This window comes from Macaca mulatta, chromosome 13, assembly GCF_049350105.2.
Source record: "Macaca mulatta isolate MMU2019108-1 chromosome 13, T2T-MMU8v2.0, whole genome shotgun sequence".
Classification (NCBI taxonomy): Eukaryota; Metazoa; Chordata; class Mammalia; order Primates; family Cercopithecidae; genus Macaca; species Macaca mulatta.
The window spans coordinates 54,624,328-54,649,862 of NC_133418.1; the positions used below are offsets into that span (position 1 = coordinate 54,624,328).

General features: G+C 45.8%; 2 protein-coding genes and 1 long non-coding RNA gene across 28 annotated transcripts in view; 2 read left to right on the forward strand and 1 right to left on the reverse strand.

Annotated features, from left to right (window-relative positions):
• Positions 1–1,915: 1,915 nt before the first annotated feature.
• Positions 1,916–13,245, forward strand: LOC144333756 (uncharacterized). Its single transcript, XR_013402747.1, has 3 exons — positions 1,916–2,040; positions 11,567–11,667; positions 12,354–13,245. It is a non-coding gene; the product is annotated as an uncharacterized LOC144333756 (long non-coding RNA).
• Positions 13,246–17,183: 3,938 nt separating this feature from the next.
• On the reverse strand, positions 17,184–18,873 carry PCBP1 (poly(rC) binding protein 1). Its single transcript, XM_002799285.4, has one exon. It carries the CDS (start codon positions 18,604–18,606, stop codon positions 17,536–17,538), a length of 1,071 nt encoding a protein of 356 aa, XP_002799331.2. The 5' UTR covers positions 18,607–18,873; the 3' UTR covers positions 17,184–17,535.
• A 468-nt stretch (positions 18,874–19,341) lies between these two features.
• LOC106993001 (uncharacterized) overlaps positions 19,342–25,535 on the forward strand; it is a 138,349-nt gene continuing 132,155 nt past the window's right edge. For 25 of the 26 annotated variants that reach the window (XR_013402727.1, XR_013402739.1, XR_013402728.1 and 22 more), the window contains exons 1-3: positions 20,077–20,296; positions 20,720–20,801; positions 22,632–22,780. The gene's annotated coding sequence lies outside the window, so the exon portion shown is untranslated. Of the gene's footprint in view, positions 19,377–20,076; positions 20,297–20,719; positions 20,802–22,631; positions 22,781–25,535 lie in introns of those variants that run through there. The other variant, XR_013402746.1, reaches the window with a different exon arrangement.

Consider the following 25,535-nt stretch of genomic DNA (forward strand, 5'->3'; position numbering starts at 1 on the left):
AGCCAACGTGCCCGGCCAGGTCTATGGCTATTATGAACAAAAGATATGTGGTCTCTGCTCTCATGAAGCTGACATTCTAGTAATAAGAAACAAAGCCCAGCATGGTGGCTCATGCCTGTAATCCCAACACTTTGGGAGGCCAAGGTGGGAGGATCACTTGAGGTCAGGAGTTCAAGTCCAGTCAGGCCAACATGGTGAAACCCCATCTCTACTAAAAATACAAAAATTAAGGCCAGTCACGGTGGCTTATGCCTGTAATCCCAGCACTTTGGGAGGCCAAGGCAGGCGGATCACCTGAGGTCGGGAGTTTGAGACCAGCCTGACCAATATGGAGAAACTCTGCCTCTACTAAAAATGCAAAATTAGATGGGCGTGGTGACGCATGCCTGTAATCCCAGCTACTTTAGGAGGCTGAGGCAGGAGAATTGCTTGAACCTGGGAGGCGGAGGTTGCAGTGAGCCGAGATTGTGCCATTGCACTCTGGCCTGGGCAACAAGAGTGAAACTCCATCTCAAAAACCAAAAATAACAACAACAACAAAAATTAGCCCGGCACGGTGGCATGAACCTGTAATCCCAGCTACTCGGGAGGCTGAGGCAGGAGAATCGTTTGAACCTGGGAGGCGGAGGTTGCAGTGAGCCGAGATCGTGCCACTGCACTCCAGCCTGGGTGACAGAGTGAGAAATGAGATACTATATTCAAAAAACTTCCACTTCTTTTACTCTTTTATTTATTTATTTATTTATTTTTTTGAGACGGAGTCTGGCTCTGTCGCCCAGGCTGGGGTGCAGTGGCCGGATCTCGGCTCACTGCAAGCTCCGCTTCCTGGGTTCACGCCATTCTCCTGCCTCAGCCTCCCGAGTAGCTGGGACTACAGGCGCCCGCCACCTCGCCCAGCTAGTTTTTTGTATTTTTTTAGTAGAGACGTGGTTTCACCGTGTTAGCCAGGATGGTCTTGATCTCCTGACCTCGTGATCCGCCCGTCTCGGCCTCCCAAAGTGCTGGGATTACAGGCTTGAGCCACTGCGCCCGGCCTACTCTTTTATTTTTAAAAATTTATTTATTTATTGTTTTGAGACAGTCTGACTCCGTCATCTAGGCGGGAGTGGAGTGGTGTGATCTTGGCTCACTGCGACCTCCCCATCCCGGGTTTAAGAGGTTCTCCTACCTCAGCTTCTCTAGCAGCTGGGATTAGAAATTCCTGCCACCATGCCCAGCTAATTTTTGTATTTTTAGCAGAGATGGGGTTTCACCATGTTAGCCAGGCTGGTCTCAAACTCCTGACCTCAAGTGAACCCCCTACCTCGGCCTCCCAAAGTGCTGGCATTACAGGCGTGAGTCACCACGCCCTGCCCAAACTTCCACTCCTGATAGCAACCACAAATATAAAATATGCAGGAATAAACTCGATCAGTAATGTGAAAGACATTATAAAAAAAAAAAACAGAGAAATAAAGGGAATCTTTAAAAATGGGAAGAAACACTATGTACCTAGATTGGAAAATCTAATATGAATTTTTAATTTTAATTAATTTATTTTGGAAGTACTTTGATGTAATACAAATCAAAAGTTTAAATGAGAAAAAATAATTTTATTTTTATTTTAAAATATTTTCTGACATATTCTGAGTCCGACTTCTGTTTGAGGAAATTATTTTAAAATGTTGAAAAATGGTATAAGGCTGGTGCTACCAGTCATTACCATTTAGTACTTGGAAGCGATAACCAAACAGTGTGGGGCTGGCACAGGAAAAGAGGTATGTCAGTAACACAGAAAGAAATGTCTAGAATAAAAATAGTGTTATAAAGGCATCACACATCAATAGGGAAAAGGATAGATTACTTAGGGAATGACAAAATGTTTCATCTTGATGACACATCTCACGGGTTGGAGGTAGCTGCTTGCAGTTCTAATCGGGCTGTGAGGCCTAGTCTGGGTTTAACTAGGAGTTCTGCATTTGATTAGAAATGTCTTCCAGGGGCCCGGGAAGGGGAGACAGATTCACTGGGACCACATATTTTCCCTTCCTGGATTATTCAGTAAGTATCACTGGGACAATGAGTCCGCAATTTGGGGGAAAAAAAATTATTAGCTCTTCCCATCATATATAATATATACCCAGGTAAATGTCAGACAGTTTAGATTTAAATAGTATAAAAAATGGAAACATAAAATACTAGAAGGAAAAAAGAGGAAATTTTGAAAAACAATTATTGAAGTTAGGGAAGAACTTTCCAAACCTGACTTTAAAGACAGAAACTATAAAGTTAAAGATTGATAGATTTAGCTACTTAATCATTAGACACTTCTGCAGAGCAGAAGTTCAAAGAAAACTGACACATTAAGAAAATGCACTATATATGTCAAAGGGCTAATATTTTACTATATAATGAGATCTTTAATTATTAAGAAAAATATGAACACTCCAGTAGAAAAAGATGAAAAAGATATGAATAGGCAGTTCACTAAAAGAGAAATGCAAACAGCTGAGAGATATGTAAAATTTCTTTTTACTCACCAGTCATCCAAGAAATGAAAATTTTAAAAATACGATACCATTTTTTTACCTGCCAGACTGGTAAAGAAAAATCTCTAATGTGCTTAAGGATGTGGGAAACAACACTGAAGTGAGAAAATCCCAGCCGACTGGGCCTCGTCACGTTGGACGCAAATTCTACTTTATAATGGTTTCCTATTTCAGAAAGCAGCCAAGCCGTGGAGGCATTTACTGGAGAGATCTGCAAAAAGTTGAGAAAGCAGAAGACCTCTATAGCTAAACTATAATTCTGTAAATTTGTGGTTAGCAAGAATATCCTGTCAGGCTGTTAAATTCTAGTTTCATTTTCTTATTCTAAAACATCTTTTCTGAAGAAATGGGTCATGAGGGCTTAGCCTATTTTCCCCTAACAAAGCTTTAACATCTTGGATACCCAAATCCCTTGTTAAAATTTTGGGTATAAACTGGCCCCACCTTAGGGTACAGTGAGACAGCCCCCTGCTGGGCATCACAGCATTGGCTTGAGGCCAAGAAGCCCACCCAGATGGGCCACTTCTTCCCCTGTGAGGAACAGGGGACTCACAGGTCTCCAGTCTTCTAATCCTGATCTGACACAGGAACAATAAACTCCATGTTTGTCACCTTGTTCTTGGTGGTGAGCTACAAAAATTAGCCGGACGTGGTGGCCAGTGCCTGTCCCAGCTACTGGGGAGGCTGAAGCAGGAGAATCGTTTGAACCCGGGAGGCAGAGGTTGAAGTGAGCCGAGATCGCACTCCAGGCTGGGGTATAGAGCCAGAAAAAAAAAAAAAAAGAGTGCTCTTATAATAAATAAGACAAAATGCCCATCCCAGGAAGAAAATATGCAAAGGATATAAAGAGGTGGTTTATAAAAGAAAAAATATAAATTCAAAAATCATGAACCTTTCAGAATGCAAATTAAAATCACCAACAGATCCTGCTTTTTGCTTAACAAATTAGCAAAGGCTAAAAAAAAAAAAGCAAGATGATGCCCAGTGTTGGTGAAGGTACAGAAAAAGGGGCACAGTGATGAGAGTACACTTTGGTAAAATCTTTCTGCACAGTAGCGTTTCTCAAAGAGTGGTGGGGGCCCCTAGGGCTTCCTGAGATCTTTTCAGGGGTCTGAGAGGTTAAAACTATTTTCATAATAACACTAAGATGTGGTTAGGTGTGGTGGCTCACGCCGTAATCCTAGCACTTTGGGAGGTTGAGGTGGGTGGATCACCTGAGGTCAGGAGTTTGAGGCCAGCTTGGCCAGCATGGTGAAACCCTGTCTTTACTAAAAATACAAAAAAAAAAATTAGCTGGGTGTGGTGGTGCACGCCAGTAGTCCCGGCTACTCAGGAGGCTGAGGTAGGAGAATTGCTTGAACCTGGGAGGCAGAGGTTGCAGTGAGCCGAGAATGAACCACAGCACTCCAGTCTGGGAGATAGGGCAAGACTCCATCTAAAAAAAAAAAAAAAAAAAACCGCACAAAAAAATCTTGTTTGCCTTTTTCATTCTCATTCACTCACTGGCACAGAATGTAATTTTCCAGAGGTTAGATGATTTGTGATATCACATGTGATTAATGCAGAAACAAACAGGAGACAGTGTATTCTATTATCAGACATTAAGGAGATTTGCAAAAAATGTAAAACAATGCCACAAAATATTTTCTCACACTAAGTATTTTTTGTTTTGGAAAAATTTTTTTTGTTTTTGTTTTTGTATTTGGAAGGAGTTTACTCTTGTTGCCCAGGTTAGAGTGCAATGGCGCCATCTCGGCTCACTGCAACCTCCACCTCCTGAGTTCAAGCAATTCTCCTGCCTCAGCCTCCCGAGTAGCTGGGATTACAGGCATGCGTCACCACGCCCATTTAATTTTGTATTTTTAGTAGAGACGGGGTTTCTCCATATTGGTCAGGCTGGTCTCGAACTCCCGACCTCAGGTGATCCGCCTGCCTTGGCCGCCCAAAGTGCTGGGAATATAGGCGTGAGCCACCGCGCCCCGCCGGAAAAGTTATTTTTAATAAAAAAAAAAATCAGTTTATGTTAGCATTTAATGGGTTTATTATAGTTACTTGTAAAAGAATTAACATGTAAACATTTACAATGTTTATATGCTTTAATTTGTGAGACAGTTAACATGATACAAATGACCCACATAACAAAAATGCTTTTTAGGAATCTCAATAATTTTTTTTTTTTTTTCAACACTCTGTTGCCCAGGCTGGAGTGCGGTGGGGCGATCATGGCTCACAGCGGCCTCATGGGCTTAAGTTATCCTCCCACCTCCGCCTCCCGAGTGGCTGTGACCACAGGCACTGGGCACTATACCTGGCTAACTTTCGCAATTTTTGTAGAGACAGGGCTTTGCCATGTTGCCCAGGCCAGGATTGTTGATGAACTTCTGGGCTCAAGTGATTCTTCCGCCATGACCTCCCAAAGTGCTGGGATATTAGGCGTGAGCCACCACATCGGCCAAACAGTACTTTTTAAGAGTGTAAAGGGATAAGACCAAAAAGTTTGAGAACTGCTGTTGTATAGCAAAGTGATAATGTGCATGAAAAGCCTTGGGAATGGAGCTACCCTTAAATCCAGCCTTTCCTCTTTGAATAATTTGTTTTTGTTCTTTTGTTTTTGAGACGGAGTCTCGCTCTGTCCCCCAGGCTGGAGTGCAATGGTGGGATCTCGGCTCACTGCAACCTCTGCCTCCTGGATTCAAGCAATGCTCCCACTTCAGCCTCCCCGATAGCTGGGACTACAGGTACCGGCCACCGCACCCGGCTAATTTTTTTGTATTTTTAGGAGAGACGGGGTTTCACTATGTTGGCTGGGCTGGTCTGGAACTCCCAACCTCCAGTGATCCGCTAGCCTCGGCCACCCAAAGTGCTGGGATTACTTACAGGTGGAGTTCCAGGCCAGCCTGGCCAACATGGAGAAACCTCATTTCTCCTAAAAATAGAAAAATTACCCAGGCGCTGTGGCGGGTGCCTGTAGCCCCAGCTACCGGGGAAGCTGAGGCAGAAGAATCACTTGAACTCAGGTGAGCTGATATCGTGCCACTGCACTCCAGCCTGGGCGACAGAGCGAGACTCTGTCTCATAAACAAGAAAAGAAAGAGAGAGAGAGAGAGAGAGAGACAGAGAAAGGGAGGAAGGAAGGCAGGAAGACAGCAAAATGTACAAACAAATGTGAATAAATAGGAGAGAGGTTAAAAAAAAAAAATATGGCAAAAAAAAAAAAAAACCCACAAAACTGTAGTATTTATTGTAGTGAAAATGTTCACAGTTTATTAAGGTAAAAAATAGGAAAAAAATATAAAATAATGAAAGAATAGTCTTTTCAACAAATGATGTTGGAAGGACTGTATATCCATATGCAACAGAACAAATTTGGAATCTTATACCATATACAAAAATTAACATATAATGAATCAAAGACCTAAATCCGAGGTCATGAAGATTTATATTTTTGTTTTCTTCTAAGAGTCTTATAGTTCCAGTTCTTACACTATAAAACTCACAGAAGAACACATGAATATAAATCTTCATGACCTTAGATTAGGCAATGGTTTCTTACATATGACAATAAAAGCACAAGCAACGACAACCAAAAAAACAGAAAGAAAAAAAAGAGAGAAAAAATTTGTCTTCATCAAAATTAAAAACTTTTGTGCTTCAAAGGACATTATTAAGAAAGTTATGACAACTCACAGAACGGGAGAAAATATTTATAAATTATATGTCTAATAAGGTTCTAGTATATAGAATATATAAAGAACTCTTACAACTCAATAAAAAAAAGACAACTTAATTTTTTTAATGGGCAAAAGATTTTATTTTATTATTTTATTTTATTATATTTTGTTGTTTTGGGATGGATTCTCACTCTGTCACCCAGGCTGGAATAGTGGTGGCATGATCTTGGCTCACTGAAACCTCTACTTCCCGGGTTCAGGCAATTCTGCCTCAGCCTCCCGAGTAGCTGGGACCACAGGCGCACACTATGGCACCTAGCTAATTTCTTTTACTTTTAAGTTTTTAATTTTTAGTAGAGATGAGTTTTCACTATGTTGCCTAGGTTGGGGAGGATTTTAATAAATATTTCTCCAAGGAAGATATATAAATGGCCAATAAGCAAATGAAAAGATACTCAATTAGGGAAATGCAGGTTAAAACCATAATGAGGTGTCACTTTACACCCACTAGGATGGCTACAGTAAAAAAAAGAAAAAAAAGAAAAAGTGGCCAGGCACAGTGGCTCAATCTTGTAATCCCAGCACTTTGGGAGACTAAGGCAGGCAGATCGTTTGAGACCAGCCTGGGCAACATGGCGAACCTCATCTTTACTAAAAATACAAAAAATTAGCCGGGCACGGTGCCGCGTGCCTGTAGTCTCAGCTACTTGGGAAGCTGAGGTGGGAGGATCACCTGAGCTCGGGAAGTTGAGGCTGCAGTGAGCAGAGGTCACGCCACTGCACTCCAGCCTGAGCAACAGGAGTGAGACCCTATCCCAAAAAAAGAAAAAAATGTGTTGGCAAGAATGTAGAAATATTGGAACCCTCATATACTACTGGTGGGAATGTAAAAAAAATTTGGCAGTCCTCAAAAAGTTAAACATAGAGTTACCATATAAACCAGCAATTCCACCGATAGGTATATACTCCAAAGAAATGAAAACATATATCCATACAAAACTTGTACACAAATGTTCAATGTTCACCATAGCATTATTCATAATAGTCAGAAAGTGGAAACAATACAAATGTCCAGCAACTAATGAATGGATAAATAAAATGTGGTATGGTCATGTGATACCATATATTGTATGACCATATCACACTTGAATACGAATATATTCAACCATTAAAAGAAAAGAAGGCTGGGCGCAGTGGCTCATGCCTGTAATCCCAGCACTTTGGATGGTCGAGGCAGGCAAATCACGAGGTCAGGAGATCGAGACCATCCTGGTTAACACGGTGAAACTCCATCTCTACTTAAAAAAAAACACAAAAAATTAGCCAGGCGTGGTGGTGGGCACCTGTAGTCCCAGCTACTCAGGAGGCTGAGGCAGGAGAATGGCGTGAACCCGGGAGCCGGAGCTCGCAGTGAGCCGAGATCGCGCCACTGCACTCCAGCCTGGGCAACAGAGCAAGACTCCGTCTCAAAAAAAAAAAAAAAAAAAGAAGAAGAAAATAAGTATTGATACATGCTACAACATAGATGAACCTTGAAAACTTACACTAAATGAAAGAAGTCAGACACAAAAGGCCACATATTGTATAATTCTATTTATATGAAATGTGCAAAATAAACAAATCCATAGAGCCAGAAAGTAGATTAGTGCTTGCCAGGGACTCGGGGCTGGGGACTGGAGGTGAGGGAGGATGGAAATGACTGATAATAGGTGCAAAGGTTACTTTTTGGGGTGATGAAAATGACTGGCATGAGAGAGTGATGATGATTACACAATCTTGTGAATATACTAAAAACCATTAAATTGTACACTTTAAAATGGTGAATTTGGCTGGGTGCAGTGGCTCACGCCTGTAATTCCAGCACTTTGGGAGGTCGAGGTGGGCAGATCACTTGAGGTCAGGAGTTTGAGACCAGCCTGGCCAACATGGTGAAACCCCATCTCTTCTAAAAATACAAAAATTAGCCAGGAGGCATGGTGGGCACCTGTAATCCCAGCTATTCAGGAGGCTGAGGCAAGATAATCACTTGAACCCAGGAGATGGAGACTGGAGTGAGCCGAGATGGCACCACTGCACTCCAGCCTGGGTGATGGAGCAAGACTCTGTCTCAAAAAAAAAAAAAAAAGAGTACATTTATATACACACACACTCTCTCTATATATATATATATATGCGAGTGTATATATATATATATATATACTGTGTCTATATATATTGAAAAGTAGTGTATTTATATATGCATACAACAAAGAATAGAGGATGTTAATAGCAATAAGGGTTTTTATATGTGTTAGATATTCATGTATGCTCTATAAAGACATATATTGCTTTCTTTTCATTTTTTATTTATTTATTTATTTTGAGACAGGGTCTCTGTCACCCAAGCTGGAGTGCAGTGGCATGGTTATGGCTCACTACAGCCTGGACCTCCTGGACTCAGGTGATCCTCCCACCTCAGCCTTCCAAGTAGCTGGGACCATACGTGCACTACCAAGCCCAGCTATTTATTTTATTTTATTTTTTGTAGGGACAGGGTTTTGGCATGTTGCCCAGGCTCATCTTGAACTCATGGGCTCAAGCAATCTTCCTGAGCCTTGGTTTCCCAAAGTGCTGGGATTACAGGCATGAGTCACCATTCCTGGCCTTTACATTTTTAGTTTTATTTTATTTTATTTATTTATTTATTTATTTAGGCGGAGTCTTGCTTCATTGCCCAGGTTGGAGTGCAGTGGCACAATCTCAGCTCACTGCAAGCTCTGCCTCCCGGGTTCAGACCATTCTCCTGCCTCAGCCTCCAAGAGTAGCTGGGACTACAGGCGCCCGCCACCACGTCTGGCTAATTTTTTGTATTTTTAGTAGAGACAAGGTTTCACCGTGTTAGCCAGGATTGTCTCAATCTCCTGAACTCGTGATCCGCCTGCCTTGGCCTCCCAAAGTGCTGGGATTACAGGCGTGAGCCACCACGCCCGGCCCCTATTCTTTAAAATATAATAGAGATGAGATCTCACTATGTTGCCCAGACTGGTCTCCAAGTCCTGGTCTCAACTGATCTTCTCACTTGGCCTCCCAAAGTGCTGGGATTACAGGCATAAACCACCATTCCTGGCCTTTAAGTTTTTAATTTTTAAAAATATAATAGAGATAAGGTCTCACTATGTTGCCCAGACTGGTCTCGAATTCCTGGCCTCAACTGATCCTCCTGCCTTGGCCTTCCAAAGTGTTGGGAGTATAGGCGTGAGCCACCGTGCCAGGCTTCATGTATGCTTTCTTTTTTTTTTTTTTTTTTTTTTGAGACGGAGTCTCGCTCTGTCGCCCAGGCTGGAGTGCAGTGGCCGGATCTCAGCTCACTGCAAGCTCCGCCTCCCAGGTTTATGCCATTCTCCTGCCTCAGCCTCCCGAGTAGCTGGGACTACAGGCGCCCGCCACCTCGCCCGGCTAGTTTTTTTTTTTTTTGTATTTTTTAGTAGAGACGGGGTTTCACCGTGCTAGCCAGGATGGTCTCGATCTCCTGACCTCGTGATCCGCCCGTCTCGGCCTCCCAAAGTGCTGGGATTACATGCTTGAGCCACCGCGCCCGGCCATGTATGCTTTCTTGATTGAAAAATTGGGCAGGCAGGCCGGGCGCGGTGGCTCACTCCTGTAATCCCAGCACTTTGGGAGGCCAAGGCGGGTGGATCACCTGAGGTTGGGAGTTCAAGACCAGCCTGACCAACATGGAGAAACCCCGTCTCTACTAAAAATACAAAATTAGCCAGGCATGGTGGCGCATGCCTGTAATCCCAGCTACTCGGGAGGCTGAAGCAGGAGAATTGCTTGAACCCAGGAGGCGGAGGTTGTGGTGAGCCGAGATCGTGCCATTGCACTCCAGCCTGGGCAAAAAGAACGAAACTCTGTCTCAAAAAAAAAAAAAAAAAAGAAAAATTGGGCAGGCTGGGCGCGGTGGCTTACACCTGTAATCCTAGCACTTTGAGAGGCTGAGGCAGGTGGATCGCTTGGGCCCAGGAGTTCGAGACCTGTCTGGGCAACATGGTAAAACCCTGTCTCTACTAAAAATGCAAAAAATAGCCACTGTGGTGCCTCACGACTGTAGTCCCAACTACTCGAGAGGCTGAGGTGGGAGGATCACTTAAACCCAGGAGGCGGAGGTTACGGTGAGCCTAGATCGCACCACTGTACTCCAGCCTGGGCGATAGAGTGACACCCTGCCTCAAAAAAATAAATAAATAAATAAATAAAAATAAAAATAAATAAATAAAAATTAAAATAAAAAAATAAAAAAAGAACAATTGGGCAATACAAGTAATTACAGACAAGATGAAAAATGTGTAGACCGTCCATTTAGAGTCAGCTTACTGTGACTGAACTGCTCAGGGAATAACCAATTTGGCATCTTGCACCACCTGAGTGACTAGCTGACATGGTATGAGTTTGCTGACACTGAAGGACAGTGGCCTCAGCTCCCTACCAAGGCTCACTCAGCCCAGTGGTAGATGTTTGGAGGCATAATGCACTCCTGGGAAGAGAAGGAGGGCAGCACAGTTACCATCTCCGTACTTCAGTGGACACAAGGTACAGGGGACAATCAGGGCAGCCAAGCCCTCTCCTAAAGCCCTTGCTGTGAGGGCAGGAGGGCAGGGGAAAGGTGGGGCGAGGGCTTGGGCTTGCTTTTAGGGATTAACTTCTCCTCGTGTGTAACCTTCTCTGGCATATCTGTCTTCTTCCCCTCTACTGTCCTGGCGTCTTCCCCTCAAAGTATAAAGTGATAGCCTATAATCCCAGCTACTTGGGAGGCTGAAGCAGGAGGATCAGTTGAGCCCAGGAGTTTGAGGCTGCAGTGAGCTGTGATCATACCATTGTCCTCCAGCCCAGGCCACAGAGTGACAGACCCTGTCTTAAAAATAAATAAATAAATCAAATAAATAAATAAGAAAAAGTCTAAAGTGACAGGCACGATAGATCAGGGATGTTCAGAGCAAATCTCTCTGAAGTTCTTCCTTTCTACTTCCTCCTCAGTCAAGTACCCATGAATAGTTACCCAAAATGCCAAGCTGGGGCTTGTTGCTGCCAGTTTTTTGTCAACTTCCGCTTTTCTCTGTTAGACTATTTACAGAAGGCCTGTGTGTCAGAAGTCAGCCCTGTGGCAGGAGGCAGAAGCTGGGATGGGTGCCCACAAAGGAAGCCTTATTTTCCAAGGCAGCCAGAGAATCATGGGTCTGAACTTATCTCGTCTTCTTAGATGGAGCACTAAGACCCAGAAAGAGGGAGGAATTTGTCCAAGTTCTCCCAGTGAGCTGATGCCAGAGCCAGGACTAGAATTCAGGTCTCCCAATTCTTAGTACAGTGTGAACAGTGTGATTTTCCTTGCAGAATGTTGATGCTCAAAGAGCAGGAACCCCAGAACCCCAGGCAGGTAAGGAAGAAGAGCACAGCCAGGATCAGAAGAGTGAAGAAACAATGATGTCCCACAGGCAAGGATGCCCACACAGAATGACTTTGGGGGGACTGCCAGTTATTTTGTATGGAAGGCTGAAGGTAGCGGCAGGAGACTTGGTGGGCCTTGCACTGGTGAGGCTGGTGGGGGACAGATGTTCAAGGGTCTGGAAAACTGTGCTGAAGAGTTTGGGTTTTCTTTCATAGACCATGGGGGTGAGGTGGGACTTGAAGGCCTTTGATTGGGGGACACGTGTTTAGATTTGAATTTTAGGAAGGCCCCTCAGGTGGCCAGGCTAGGTGAGGTGAGCAGAGGACTTGGCAAGGGGAGGCTTCTCTTGCTGTGACTGCCTATTTGTATGTCTGGCTGGGCGCTGTCTCACTGGCAGGAGGTGGCAGGCCCAGAGATGCTGGACAGTATGTGGTTCACCACTTGGGGTAGCCAAGAGTAGCAAGGAGTGAAGTGGGTTCAACTCACGAACCTGAAGTTCTTGGTAAATACTGCTTACTTTTCAGGTCACAGGGAATAAGTAGCTGCTCTAGGGGTGAACCCAAGTGGGGTGATTCACTCTCCAAACTACTGACTGGAGGGGAGTGTGTGGTGGTCATGTACATGTGTGTATGTGTGTGTCTATATTTGAGTGGGGCAAGGGAGGGGATTGGGGACTAGGGGAGACCAGCCTTCTAAACACATGATACAACTACTATGGCTATGACACAACAGGTGTTTGTCAACCTGTTCCGGCTCTTCCCAACTCTGGCAGTGGCTATGGCCTAACAGCTGGTGGCAGGAACAGGGCTGTGACAAGAATCAGCAACTGCATGGGGCCTCATCAATTTCCAGAAGAGGACAGGACATGCTCAAGATGCCCCAAAGAGAAAGGACAAAGGAGAGGAATTCTGAGATGCAAGTCCCTATGGAGGAGGGGACAGAGTTAAATTCCAACAGTCCAACAGACTACGGCTAGAGTAACAGTCTTCTCTTACCTGTACCTTTAACGCTCAGCTTGCCATTTGTTCCTTAGTATCTGCTGTTAGTGACGTTCCTTTCAGAAACAAGAAAACAAACGTCTTTTCCTGCTGAAGTTTTTGACTTACTTCTTTCTCTCCTTTGCACCATCAAGTATTTGAGCAGTGGACACCCTTGCCTCCATTTCCTCACCCACTATGCCCTCCTCTCCTGCTGCAAACTGGCTTCCCCACATCACTCTTCTGAAATTCTGCTCCCCAAACATACTCATTCCAGTGAAATTGTCTTCCCCAGAATTACTTTGGTGTCTGACAGGACTGGGTGAAGGGGTAAAAAAACTATTAAGATTGGCTGGGTGCAGTGGTTCACACCTGTAATCCCAGCAGTTTAGGAGGCCGAGACAGGTGGATCACCTGAGGTCAGAAGTTCGAGACCAGCCTGGTCAACATGGTGAAACCCCATCTCTACTAAAAATACAAAAATTAGCCAGGTGTAGTGTGCATCTGTAATCACAGCTACTCAGGAGGCTGAGGCAGGAGAATCGCTTGAACCCAGGAGGCGGAGGTTGCAGCGAGCGGAGATCATACCACTGCACTACAGCCTGGGAGACAGTGAGACTCAGTCTCAGAAACAACAACAACAAAAACTATTAAGATTTAGATTTTGGCCAGGTGTGGTGGCTCACACTTGTAATTCCAGCACTTTGGGAGGCTAATGAGGGCAGATTGCTTGAGCCCAGGAGTTCGAGACCAGCTGGGGCAAATAGTGAGGCCTTGTTTCTACAAAAAAATACAAAAATTAGCCAGGTGTGTTGGCACACGGCTGTAGTCCCAGCTACCCAGGAGGCTGAGGTGGGAGGATCAGCCGAGCTGGGGAGGTTGAGGTTGTAGTGAGCTGTGACTGTGCCACTGCACTCCAACGTGGATGACAGAATAAGACCTTGTCTCAAAATAAATTAAATAATTTAGACTAGGCATGGTGGCTCACACCTGTAATCCCAGCACTTTGGGAGGCCAAGGCAGGTGGATCACCTGAGGTCAGGAGTTCGAGACCAGCCTGGCCAACATGGTAAAACCGTGTCTCTGCTAAAAATACAAAAATTAGCTGGGCGTAGTGGCAGGCACCTGTAATCTCAGCTACTTGGGAGGCTGAGGCAGGATAATTGCTTGAAGCCAGGAGGCAGAGATTGCAGTGAGCCAAGACTATGCCATTGCACTCCAGTCTGGGCAACAGAGTAAGACTTTGTCTCAAAAATAAATAAGTAAATAAATAATTTAGATTTCAATTAAAAACATTATCTTGTCTTTGATTCAGAAGAGATTTCATTTGTTTTTAAACTGATAATATTTAACATACTCTTTACATCTTCCTCTGGCCTCCACACCCAGTTTCGATTTCTCTGCCATTGACTAGTTCCTTTTCTTGCATTCCTATTGGTACCACTTGCCAGCCTATATTAGAACCTGCTTCTTCCTTGAGTATATAATATTTAGGATTCTGCTTATATATAGCTTATAAATAAGCATGAGGATTAGTATACATATATAATTTATAAATAAACGAGTTATAAAGGTATATGCTAAAGACTTGCTATTGAAGGCCTACACTTTAAGAAAATGTTTGGAGACCACCGATTTTCAGTACGATGCTCAAAGCCTTTGTTATGGCATTCAATGCTGGTGATAATTTAGCCCCAAGTAATTTCATGGCTTCCTCCACCTCCTCTTCCTCCCTTTACCACAGATCATTCTCTTAATCAGCTACTAGACATCTTCCAAGCGCACCACAACAGCACGATGTAATTCAGAGTACTTTGCCCACAGTAGATGCTCAATCAAATCTGTTAAATAACCTCCTTACAGCATTATTATCACTCCGTCAGCCCTGGACTGTTCCTCCTTGACTTCTCTCAAGGGCACTCTCCTGATTTATTTCCTGCTGCTTCAACTATTCCTTCTGTCCTCACTGGCTGCCTCTTCCACATACACTTTACAAATATTTACTGAGTCCCTGCTATGTATCAGGTATGGTGACAGGTACTAGGATAGACAGTGAACAAGAAAACTAGGTCCTTCAACCCAACGAAATACCCCAAAACTCCATCTCCAGTCCCTTCCCCTCATTTACCTCTGTTCCTATGCAGCTTTGACTTCACCTCAATCTTGTCTATTTCTAGCTACTTGTTGAATATTTCTGTCTGCATATACTTCTATCACCATGCCTGAATTCATTGCTCCCCCTCTTTACATCTTCCTCTGGCCTCCACACCCAGTTTCAATTTCTCTGCCATTGACTAGTTCCTTTCCTTGCATTCCTATTGGTACCACTTGCCAGCCTATATTAGAACCTGCTTCTTCCTTGAGGTAGTTTGCCAACTGCTATTCTTGCCTTTCATCTCTCCAAGTAGCAATTCATCCTATGCCTTGCTGCCTAAATCATTATTTTACAAATTATTGCCAGCTTTGCCCAGTATAAGATACAGTAGGGAGGAGTTTCAGGCCTACTTTTCTTTTTTCTGAGACAGGGTCTTGCTCTGTCGCTCAGGCTGAGTGCACTGGTATGATCACAGCTCACTGCAGCGTCAATCTCCTAGGTGCAGGGCGATCCTCCCACTTCAGCCTCCCAAGTAGCTGGGACTGCAGGAGCACACCACCACACTTGTCTAATTTTTCTATATATTTTTTTTTTTTGTAGAAATGAGGTTTCACCATGTTGCCCAGGTTGGTCTCAAACTCCTGAGCTCAAGTGATCTGCCCACCTCGGCCTCCCAAAGTGTTGGGATTATAGGCATGAGCCACCGCACCTGGCCTAATTTTTGGTATTCAGACCTGCTTTTCACAGGGCTTTCCAACTGCTTCACCCAGCGTTTCAGGGATTCTTCACAGACTATTTGGCTTGGTGTCTGAGGGTTCAAGCTTACACCCACTCTTGCCTTGATTTGGATTTCTGCTCATTGTTCCCAGAAGGCATGGTACCCACTTCTGTGTCTTCACTAGGTCCCCCTCACTCCCCACCTGTCTTAGCCTCTCAGTCCAACTCATTTAATACACATTGCTTTGTTCCCTTTTAATCATGTCTTCTCTGCCCAGATTTTGTGGCCAACCCTCAGCCTCCAGAAATGGGCCTTTTGGCTTTTTATAATCCAGAGTTCACTGAAATTTACTGTGTTCTAATCACTGTTCTGTTTTATATACATGCTTTCATTTTATTTTCACAAGCCCAGAAGGTGTTACTTTTAACATATTCATTTATAGAGATTACTTTGCCCAAAGCCATGAATAAGAGGCAGAACTCAAATTTGAAAGCAAGTCTAACTCCAGAATTTGAGCTCCTTTCAGTGACTGCTTGCCTAACCCTGCGTGACCACATAATAAGCCTCAACAAATATTTACTGTGGATAATACTCCCTTCCCACAGGAACTTCTCTTTGCCATGAGTGATCTCCCATAGTGCCTGGGATTTGAACTACCCACTTTGGCACCTACTGGTCTATTGTTTGATACTATTGTTTCTTCTTTCCCTCATCTCAGGCTCTATTTTCTCATACTATTGTTTCCAATGTTGCCTTTGCCTAGCAGTTTTCCTTCTCATCAGGTCAGGGATAGTCCCATTGGCTGACGTGGGCGTGAGGCTGCTACGGCCTTCACAGCGGGATCTTTCTCCTCCACTGAAGACAATCAGTGGCATTCAAATCTTAAGACTCCTTTGGGGTGTTTGTTAAAAATGCAGCTGATTAGTTTTGGGGTGGGACAGAGGAATCTGCATCTTTAACACGCAGATCATTGTTAGGTTATAGTCACTGCATTGGTCTACATTCCCACCTTGTGAGGACTGACCCATTTAGGCAGGATTATTTCCTGGTATAGTGATTCTCTAAACATTGCACACAGCTGAAGAATTGGAAACTGGGCCTCTTTTGTTTCTGGATACACCACTTGGCAGGTGTAATAACATCCTCTGACAGGCTGCTTGCCACAGGTGCATGCTTGACACGTGCGTCTCGTTGGTACTATCCCCTCCCCCCTTCCCATCCCTGCTGCCCAACCAAGACCCCTCTAGTCCCACCACCACCCGGCAGCTGTTACCCTCCTCCAAGCCCCCAATCCCCCCCACCGCCCACTGCCCTCCCTTCCTTTCCCTCCCCCCCACACCCCTTCCCCAGGCTCCTCCCACTCCAGAATATTTTTTTTGTTCCTAAGTTTATCCTGTGAGGTGGGGGTGGGGGGAACTGGTTAGATGGAGAGGACGCTCTGCCATTCAGAGGTCCTACTGAGTGGGCACACCTTTTCCCCTCGCGAAAACCTTGTTTCTACCAGAGAAATGGGCATGAGGCCTCTCTCTGGAACTTGAACCCCTCTGTCCCTGGAAACATCCCAAAGCAGGCCCAGCCTGCTATGTTCCTTTGTTGGGGCACAGAGGGAATGGAATCTTACCGATAAGGTGAGAAGAGCTTCAGAGAATACCAAGGACGGGCCCACCCTTCTCCCTCCTCCCTCCAAACACCTCAGGCTAAAAGGGGAGGGAAAAAAAGGCACCAACAAAGAGTTTAAGACAGCAATTCCCAGCTTTTTCAAATATGAAGCATTTTTTAACCAATTCGTTTTTTTTAATTCTTAAATTCTTGACATTACAGAACTAAACTGAAATTTATTAACATTCCACTCTTACATTTCTTATCGACAAACAGAAATAAAATTCATGAGCCAAAAAACCCAAAACAAAACTAAAAACAGGGAAAAGCTTATAAAACTAAATATGGATCCCAGCATTAACAGCTGAACAGAGAATGTGATTTTTAAATTCTTAGCGGATGATAAAGTTGTGTAGAAACTGAACACTTACAAATTATTTAAAACCTGGAATCACTGACCAGAAATTACACAGTTGGATCATGGGAAAACAGCAGAAAGGGGTTATTGAGGGAACCTACACTGTTCTAGCTGCACCCCATGCCCTTCTCAGAGGAAAGCCTGGCATTGATTAGATACTGGGCCAGACTAATACTGGCAGCAGAGCCAGTGATAGTAACCTGCCTACCAGAGGAGCCTTCCACTGGGTTGGCAATTTTGATCTGGGCCCCGGACATCTGGCGGATCTCATTAATGTTGGCGCCTTGGCGCCCGATTATGCAGCCAATTAAGTTATTTGGAATGGTGAGTTCATGGGTGGTTTGAGTAGATGCATCCAAACTTGCCCAATAGCCTTTCACCTCTGGAGAGCTGGAGTCAATTCCGGCGAATCCGGTCCCGCCGTGCATCATGGCAAAGTGAGACTGTTGTCTTGCCACCTGGTTCAGCTTGGCCAGATCGAGCGGAGAAATGGTGTGTTGTCCTTGAATCGAGTAGGCATCTAGAGGTGGTCCCTCCAGGTCATGGGTGGCATGGGGGTAGCCCGCAGCGTCGCTGCACCGATCTTGGCCGCCCGCGCAGATGACTGGGGAGCTGGCCGGCATGGGCTGGTACGGAATGGTCATGACTCTCCCTTGCGGAGACTGGGAGAGCGTTTCCAGCATGACCAGGCAGATCTGCTTGACACACTCGGTGACAGACTGCGGCACGCCAGCGATGGTGATGGCCCGCTCGGTGGAGTTGGGCAGCATATCCCCCGCCACCTGGACCTGCGCCCCCGTACTCTCGCGGATCTCTTTGATCTTACACCCGCCTTTCCCAATCAGGGAGCCGCACTGGGTGGCCGGCACCACCAGCCTCAGGGTGACCGGGGGCCTGCTGGCCGCGGTGCTGTTGGTCATGGAGCTGTTGATATCTTCCTCCAGCTTGTCGATGATCATAGCGAAAGCCTTAAAGATGGCATTGGTGGGGCCGGTCAGAGTGATGATTCTCTCCGGACAATTCCCCTCCGAGATGTTGATCCGCGCGCCACTCTCCTCGCGGATCCTCTTAACCGACTCCCCTTTCTTCCCAATGATGCTTCCTACTTCCTTTCCATGCATAAGAAGCCGAATGGTGAGAGTCACATTTAGTCCACTTTCAGTCACACCGGCATCCATGGCGAGCGGCGGGCGGCGTTCGGGGGAGTTGGGCTCGTTACGTGGTCAAGTCTTTCGCGGCTGGCGGGGGGAGGGGAGGTGTAGGCCCAAAACTGCCGGCGCGAGGCGAGCGAGGGCCGCGGGAGCGAGCGGGAGCGGGCGGGAGGCCGCAGCGTAGTCGCAGGGGCGGGCGGCGGCGGCGGAGGGGGCGAGCGGGGCCGGGAGCGGCGGGCGGGCGGGTGGGCGAGGGCGCGGCGGTGGCGACTCCGGCGGCAGCCTCGGCGGTCTGGGCGGGGCGGGAAGCCCGCTTTCAACCCCGCGTACCCTCTGACCCCGGAAGTGCTTGCTGCGCAGGACCCCTTGAAAAAAAATGAGGACCCGTCTTTTTTAGGTCACAAGATTGCGCCAACCCTCACATGGTCCTTAAAAAAAAAACCCTTCTGACACTGCAGTAGTGAAAATCAAGCGCACTATGGGCGGAAACTGTGAGTCCGGCAAAGTTTTAAAATGATTACGTATTTTATTAACTCTAACGGCACTGGCGGGTGACTGAAAATACTAGTGTTGTGTATGGGGGACAGACATTATTTTCCTGCCCTACATAGGGGGGGGTCGTGCGAGGAACGACACGGGCAGCCCAGGTGGAAACTGCAGGCACAAGCCGGGACGCCGCGGGTTTAAAACGTGCGCGCAAGGTGACCAGGGCGCGTGCGCGAGGGTGTGGGGGGATGGGAGGGGCAGACGCCGTCTTCCGGCGGGGGAGGGGCGGCGAGGCGAGGCCTGCAGAGCGGGTGCGCGCGGGCGGGCACGTGGGGCCTTTTCGTCCCCGGCGTCCGGGCGCGCCTCATCGACCCCCACCCCGGCCCCTGCCCCCCGGCGGCGGCCGGTGGGCAGAAAGACCGAAACCCGCTCACTACCGCCTCTCGAATCGCGGCTCTGCTGTTTGCGGGGCGTGCTAGAAACGTGGTCCTGGAAGGAATGGCGTCCATTTACATAATGCTTTGTTTGCGTTTCGCAAGTTTCTTTCGGTTAAAGCCACAGAAACCCCACCTCCTGCCCTTGGGTCGTTTCCACCGCGGCACCCTTTTCCGACATTAGAAACAATAGTGTGCGCCAATGGAGGCCTTGTTTATTCAGGGGATGCCGGCCGGGGCTTCAGGACGTTTCTGCGGCTTTTCCCGCGCGGCCTGGGCTCCCGCGGCTGCCTTTCGGGCCCATGGGCGCAGCCACCGCACCCGACTCTCCGGGGGCGGCCCCGTGGCCCGCCATCTTGGAAGGCCTTTTTTGCAGGTTCCTCCCGCTGAGGAAGTGTCGTTTAAGACGCTGGCATACGAGTTGTGATTTCTGCCCTTTCCCCTTCCTCCTCGGGCTAAGCCAGACCAGCAAGGGCCCCGTGCACAACGTGCTTCAGAATCCCTCAGGGAAAGCGGCTAACGTGGCGCTACTCCGCCTTCCCCGTTCCTTCCCCGAGGGGCGGCCGCCATGTTGCCTGAACACAAAATGGCGACACGTGGCTAGCATTCGTCGCCAACGAGAAATTGGGGTCGGCCCGAAAGCTCTGGAATGTACCCCCCTTCCTCCCCGGGGCCTTTCCCGCTCCGCGAGTTTTATGACCTAGAAAACCCCACAGGCTGGTCTGAAGCTCGGAAGCCTAATTTTAACGCGTTTCCCTCCCTTTAATTTGAAACGGGAACGCGAATAACTGTAAAATGTAGGCACAATATTTAATCTCTCGCCTTTTTAAAGCTTAACGATGAATAATAGGGGGCAGTATCAAGGGATAATTTGGGTCCCCACAGTACCAAAGCGTTTAGAAACCTCTGCTTAATTTAAAGAATGAGATAAATTACTGCTTTTCTAGACTTCCTAGCATGGGCCGTTGTGCTGGAGAGAACGAGAAATACGAAGAGACCAGAATGCCTCTGACTTTTTCATAGGCCGGTTGGCCGGTGAATCTTACTAATAGTTTACCACAATTCAGTGTTCACTCTTAGTTTAGAAGGGACAGGCGTTTATTGTGCATTGGCCAGTGCCAGCACATCCGATGCAAGGCATTTCACCGTATTCTATCTTTAATTTTTACCATGATCCTCTGAGGTAGGTGTTCTTATCTCTTTCTCTCTTTTTTGAACAGAGGAAGACACTTAAACATAAAGATGAAGTGCCTAATTCAAGGTCACACAATGTCGGGGATGGACCTCCAGATTTCCTTACTGGTGAGCACATTTTCCAGATTTTTCTGTAAATCAGGGTTTTGGAATTTAAATACTATTTTAAACGTTTAGGTGAGCTTGTCATTTAAATGAGCCCTTGAGGTAACCTTTGTTGTGTAGTCAGCCCCCTTTTGTGTCTGTCTGGCGGCTCCCAGCTTTTCCTGATAAGAGCTACACCTGTAACAGGCAGGCGGGCTGAAATGCTGTCTTATGCAGTGTCTGGTGAGGATAGGGAGGGGGAAATGATTCAGCCCGCCCAGAGGCTCAGGTATCTGTCGGTCTGGCCTTGTCTGTGGCACATGTGAGTCTACCTGGCTCTGGGGGAGCAAACAGTTTTCTGTATGACTCACTTGCTTCCCTCAGCTCCCCATGGGCTTGACTCTTGCCTCCCCCACCCCAGCACACCAGCCAGGTAAAAATAAATTCACTCTGGCACGAAGCCTCCGTTTCTCTGCAGAGATTGACAGAGCATGACAGAGTGTTAGGTCAGTCTATGGACCCTTCAGTTGAGTGCAACACGTAGCTGGTGGGTCAAGCAACAAACGGGTGCCTGAGCAGGGCTCTGATTGTGCGGATATGAGAGGCAAAGAGAAAGGCTTTGCCTTTAACTTGCGTTACAATCAGATATATTTTCCAAAGTGGTTTCGTGTAGGCTTATATAACTCTACAAACACATTTAATAGGTACATAACAGCAACGATGACAGTTATAGCACTAGGTGCTTACTGTATGCTAGGCATTGTTCTAAGCCTTATTTTATGTCTTCAGTGTCTCACATTTTTAAAGAAAACACTGTAAGAAACAAATTTTACATTTTGACTTAAGACATTTATGCACACATGTATAACAAAATTTTTGCAAAACAATACTTGTTGCTACATGCAGTATACTTGGGTAATTTCTATTCTTTATATATAAAAAGGACACGTTATAAAGTAATTAAAAACCCATTAGTAAGTTGTGATCGCTTATGCACATTTAATCCTCACAAAACCTCCTGAAATGGGTGGTACAGAGGTACAGATTGGTGAAGGAATTTATCCAAGGTCACACAGCTATTAAGTGGTAAAGCAAGGATTTGAATTTAGGCAATCTGAGTCCAGAGACTCCATACTTAACCACTAAACTAGATGTGGTCTCTGCAGAAGGTCCTGTCTCATAGGGAGACAATAGATAAGGGAATTAATATTACCAAGTGTTAGAAACTCAGGTTACAACAAAAGGACTAAATTGCATATAATCAAGGAATGTTCAACCAAAGCCTTCTGGTCTTATAAATCTAACTTATTTCTGTTCCCTAGAGAAAATTTTATCCATCAGGTTTTTCTTCCCAAGTCTACCTACTGAAATATTTCCATAATTTCCTGTTATGTATTCCTGGGACTTAATGCACCTCCTCAGAGAAGCTTTCCCTTTCCCAACTTCCCCAGCTGTTAGCCTCCCTCCTTCCCCCAGAGTCTTACAGTTTCTCCCTTCGGTAGCCCACGTTTGGCCGTTGGTTAAATTGTAATGTGTCTTGGGGTTGATAACATGTCATATAGGAACCTTGGGTGATGCTGTGATCTGGCAAAGAGGTCACTGTACCTTGGAATCTGTGGCTCTGGGCCCTAGTCCTAGCTCTGCCCCTGACTAGCTCGAGACTTCTATAACTCATGTGTCAGGGTTTCAGTTCTCCCTTTTATAAAGCAAGAGATTAAATGATCTCTAAGGGTCTTTCTACTTATGTCCAGGGAATGATGATATTTGATGACCTTGGTTATTTATTCTTGGGGGGCGGGAGGTTTATGTAAATGTTTTCTGCACTTTTGGTAAAATCTCCACTCTGTTCCTCAGACCTGCATTATCTGTGGATATCTGAGTGAATTACACACCACCCATTTTATAGATGAAGCCACTGAGACATGGAGCAACTGACTGAGTAGTCACTGCCCCACCCCTGGAGCCTCACATATGACTCGTCTCCTCTCTCTCAGTGACCACAGGTTGGTTGAGGGGTTTGACAAGGCTAAGAAGGTGAGTCAGGTTTAGACTTTGGAAGTTGAACCACAGGATTTATGCTACATTCAGAGGAATGATTGTTGCTTCCTCTTAATGTTAAGTTGGTATGTCACGTAAAACCTTTCAAAGTGATTTTGTGTTACTCGTTTAATCATCACAGACAACTTTGCCAGTAGGGTCTTATTATGCCCATTTTACAGAAGAGCCATTTTGGGATTAGAGGAGTGAAGTGACATGCCCAAGGTTACACAGCCTGTTAGAACCTGAGCTGAACCTCTTGACTCCTAGTTATGGATTATACCTTTCCATGGCTTCTGATGCTTGTCATATAGACTTTGATGTGTAGGATAGCTTTACCTTAAACTCAAAAGGCTTTCCAGCCAGTCATTATTTTTCTGTCCCCAAAGAGCCAATGCATTTACCTTAAGTTCCTAACTCTTGTTTTAGAAAATCTCTTCCCTGTTTTCTCTGATGTTTACATTTATGAGTTTGGAAGGGGTGGGAAAGATTCCTCAGTAAGACTCAAGTTCTCTGGGAGCAGGGACCACATTTATTTTCTCTAACCTACTAGATTCAGCAAGCATACTATGGTTATTTAATTTTTTTATTTTTAATTTTTATTTATTTTTTGAGACAAGGTCTCGCTCTGTCACCCAGGCTGGAGTGTAGTGGCGCCATCATAGCTCACTTCCACCTCTTTCCCCCGGGCTGAAGCAGTCCTCCCACCTCTACCTCCTCAGTAACTGGGACTACAGATGTGTACCCACCATGCCGGCTAATTTTTAAATTAAATTAAATTACGTTAATTTATGTATTTATTTATTTTTGAGATGGAGTTTCGCTCTTGTTGCCCAGGCTGGAGTGCAGTGGCATGATCCTGGCTCACTGCAATCTCTGCCTCCCAGGTTCAAGCGATTCTCTTGCGTCAGCCTCTTGAGTAGCTGGGATTACAGGCATGTACCACCACGCCCGGCTAATTTTGTATTTTTAGTAGAGGCGGGGTTTTTCCTTGTTGGTCAGGCTGGCCTCGAACTCCTGACCTAAGGTGATCCACCCACCTTGGCCTCCCAAAGTTTTGGGATTACAGGCATGAGCCACCATGCCCGGCTTAATTTTTTAATTTTTATTTTTAGTAGAGATGAGGTCTTGCTATGTTGCTCAGGTTGGCTTTGAATTCGTGAGCTCAAGTGATACTTCTACCTCAGCCTCCCAAAGTCCTAGAATTTCCTGTGTGAGTCACCATGCCTGGCCTATAGCTATTTAAAGTCGCCGTACTGGTCCGTACTGGCTAAGTGCTGTGGATGAGGTGGTGAGGCAGATAGACTACCTGAGGTCAGGAGTTCAAGACCAGCCTGGCTAACATGGCAAAACCGTGTCTCTATTAAAAATACAGAAAAAGGCCGGGCGCGGTGGCTCAAGCCTGTAATCCCAGCACTTTGGGAGGCCGAGACGGGTGGATCACGAGGTCAGGAGATCGAGACCATCCCGGCTAACACGGTGAAACTCCGTCTCTACTAAAAAATACAAAAAACTAGCCGGGCGTGGTGGTGGGCACCTGTAGTCCCAGCTACTCGGGAGGCTGAGGCAGGAGAATGGCATAAACCCGGGAGGCGGAGCTTGCAGTGAGCTAAGATCTGGCCACTGCACCCCAGCCTGGGCGACAGAGCAAGACTCCGTCTCAAAAAAAAAAAAAAAAAAAAAAAAAAACCACAGAAAAAAAAAATTAGCTGGGTGTGGTGGTATGTGCCTGTAATCCCAACTATTTGGGAGGCTGAGGCATGTGAATGTGAACCTGGGAGGTAGAGGTTGCAGTGAGCTGAGATGGTGCCACTGTACTCTAGCCTGGGCGAAAGAGTGAGACTCTGTCTCAAAAAAAAAAAAAAAATTTTTTTTGCCCTACTAACACGTAGCTTTTTTTTTTTTTTTTTTAAGTGGTTTCCTTTTTTTCTCCCCCTTAAGATTTAATCTTTCTATTTTTTTTTTTTTAAGTAGTAGTAGTCTGGACACGGTGGTTCACACCTGTCATCCCAGCATTTTGGGAGGCTGAGGCAGGAGGATCACTTGAGTCCAGGTGTTGGAGACCAGCCTGGGCAACATGGTGAGACCCTGTCTCTACAAAAAAATAAAAAAATTAACTGGGTGTGGTTGCGTGCATCTGTAGTCCCAGCTACTTGCAAGGCTGAGGTGGGAGAATCACTTGAGCCTACGAGTCAGAGGCTGCAGTGAGCCATGATCATGTAGCTGCACTCCAGTCCGAACAACAGATTGAGACCCTATCTGAAAAAAGAAAATAAGAGTAAATTGAGAAAGCCTTTTCTCTGTTACTTTCTAGGTTACTACAGCTAAAAATACATCATCTTAAAAATTTTTTTTTTTTTTTTTTGAGACGGAGTCTTGCTCTGTCACCCAGGCTGGAATGCAGTGGCGTGATCTTGCCTCACTGCAAGCTCCACCTCCCAGGTTCACGCCATTCTCCTGCCTCAGCCTCCCGAGTAGCTGGGACTACAGGCGCCCACCACCGTGCCTGGCTAAGTTTTTGAAGTTTTAGTAGAGACAGGGTTTCACCGTGTTAGCCAGGATGGTCTCGATCTCGTGACATCATGATCTGCCTGCCTAAGCCTCCCAAAGTGCTAGGATTACAGGCGTGAGCCACCACGCCTGGCCTTTTTTTTTTTTTTTTTTTTTTTTTTTAAAGGCAGAGTCTCACTCTGTCGCCAGGATGGAGTGCAGTGGCGCAAT

Coding starts and splice junctions, on each gene's coding strand:
- PCBP1 (XM_002799285.4), bottom strand. CDS start 18,606: ATGGATGCCGGTGTGACTGAAAGTGGACTAAATGTGACTCTCACCATT.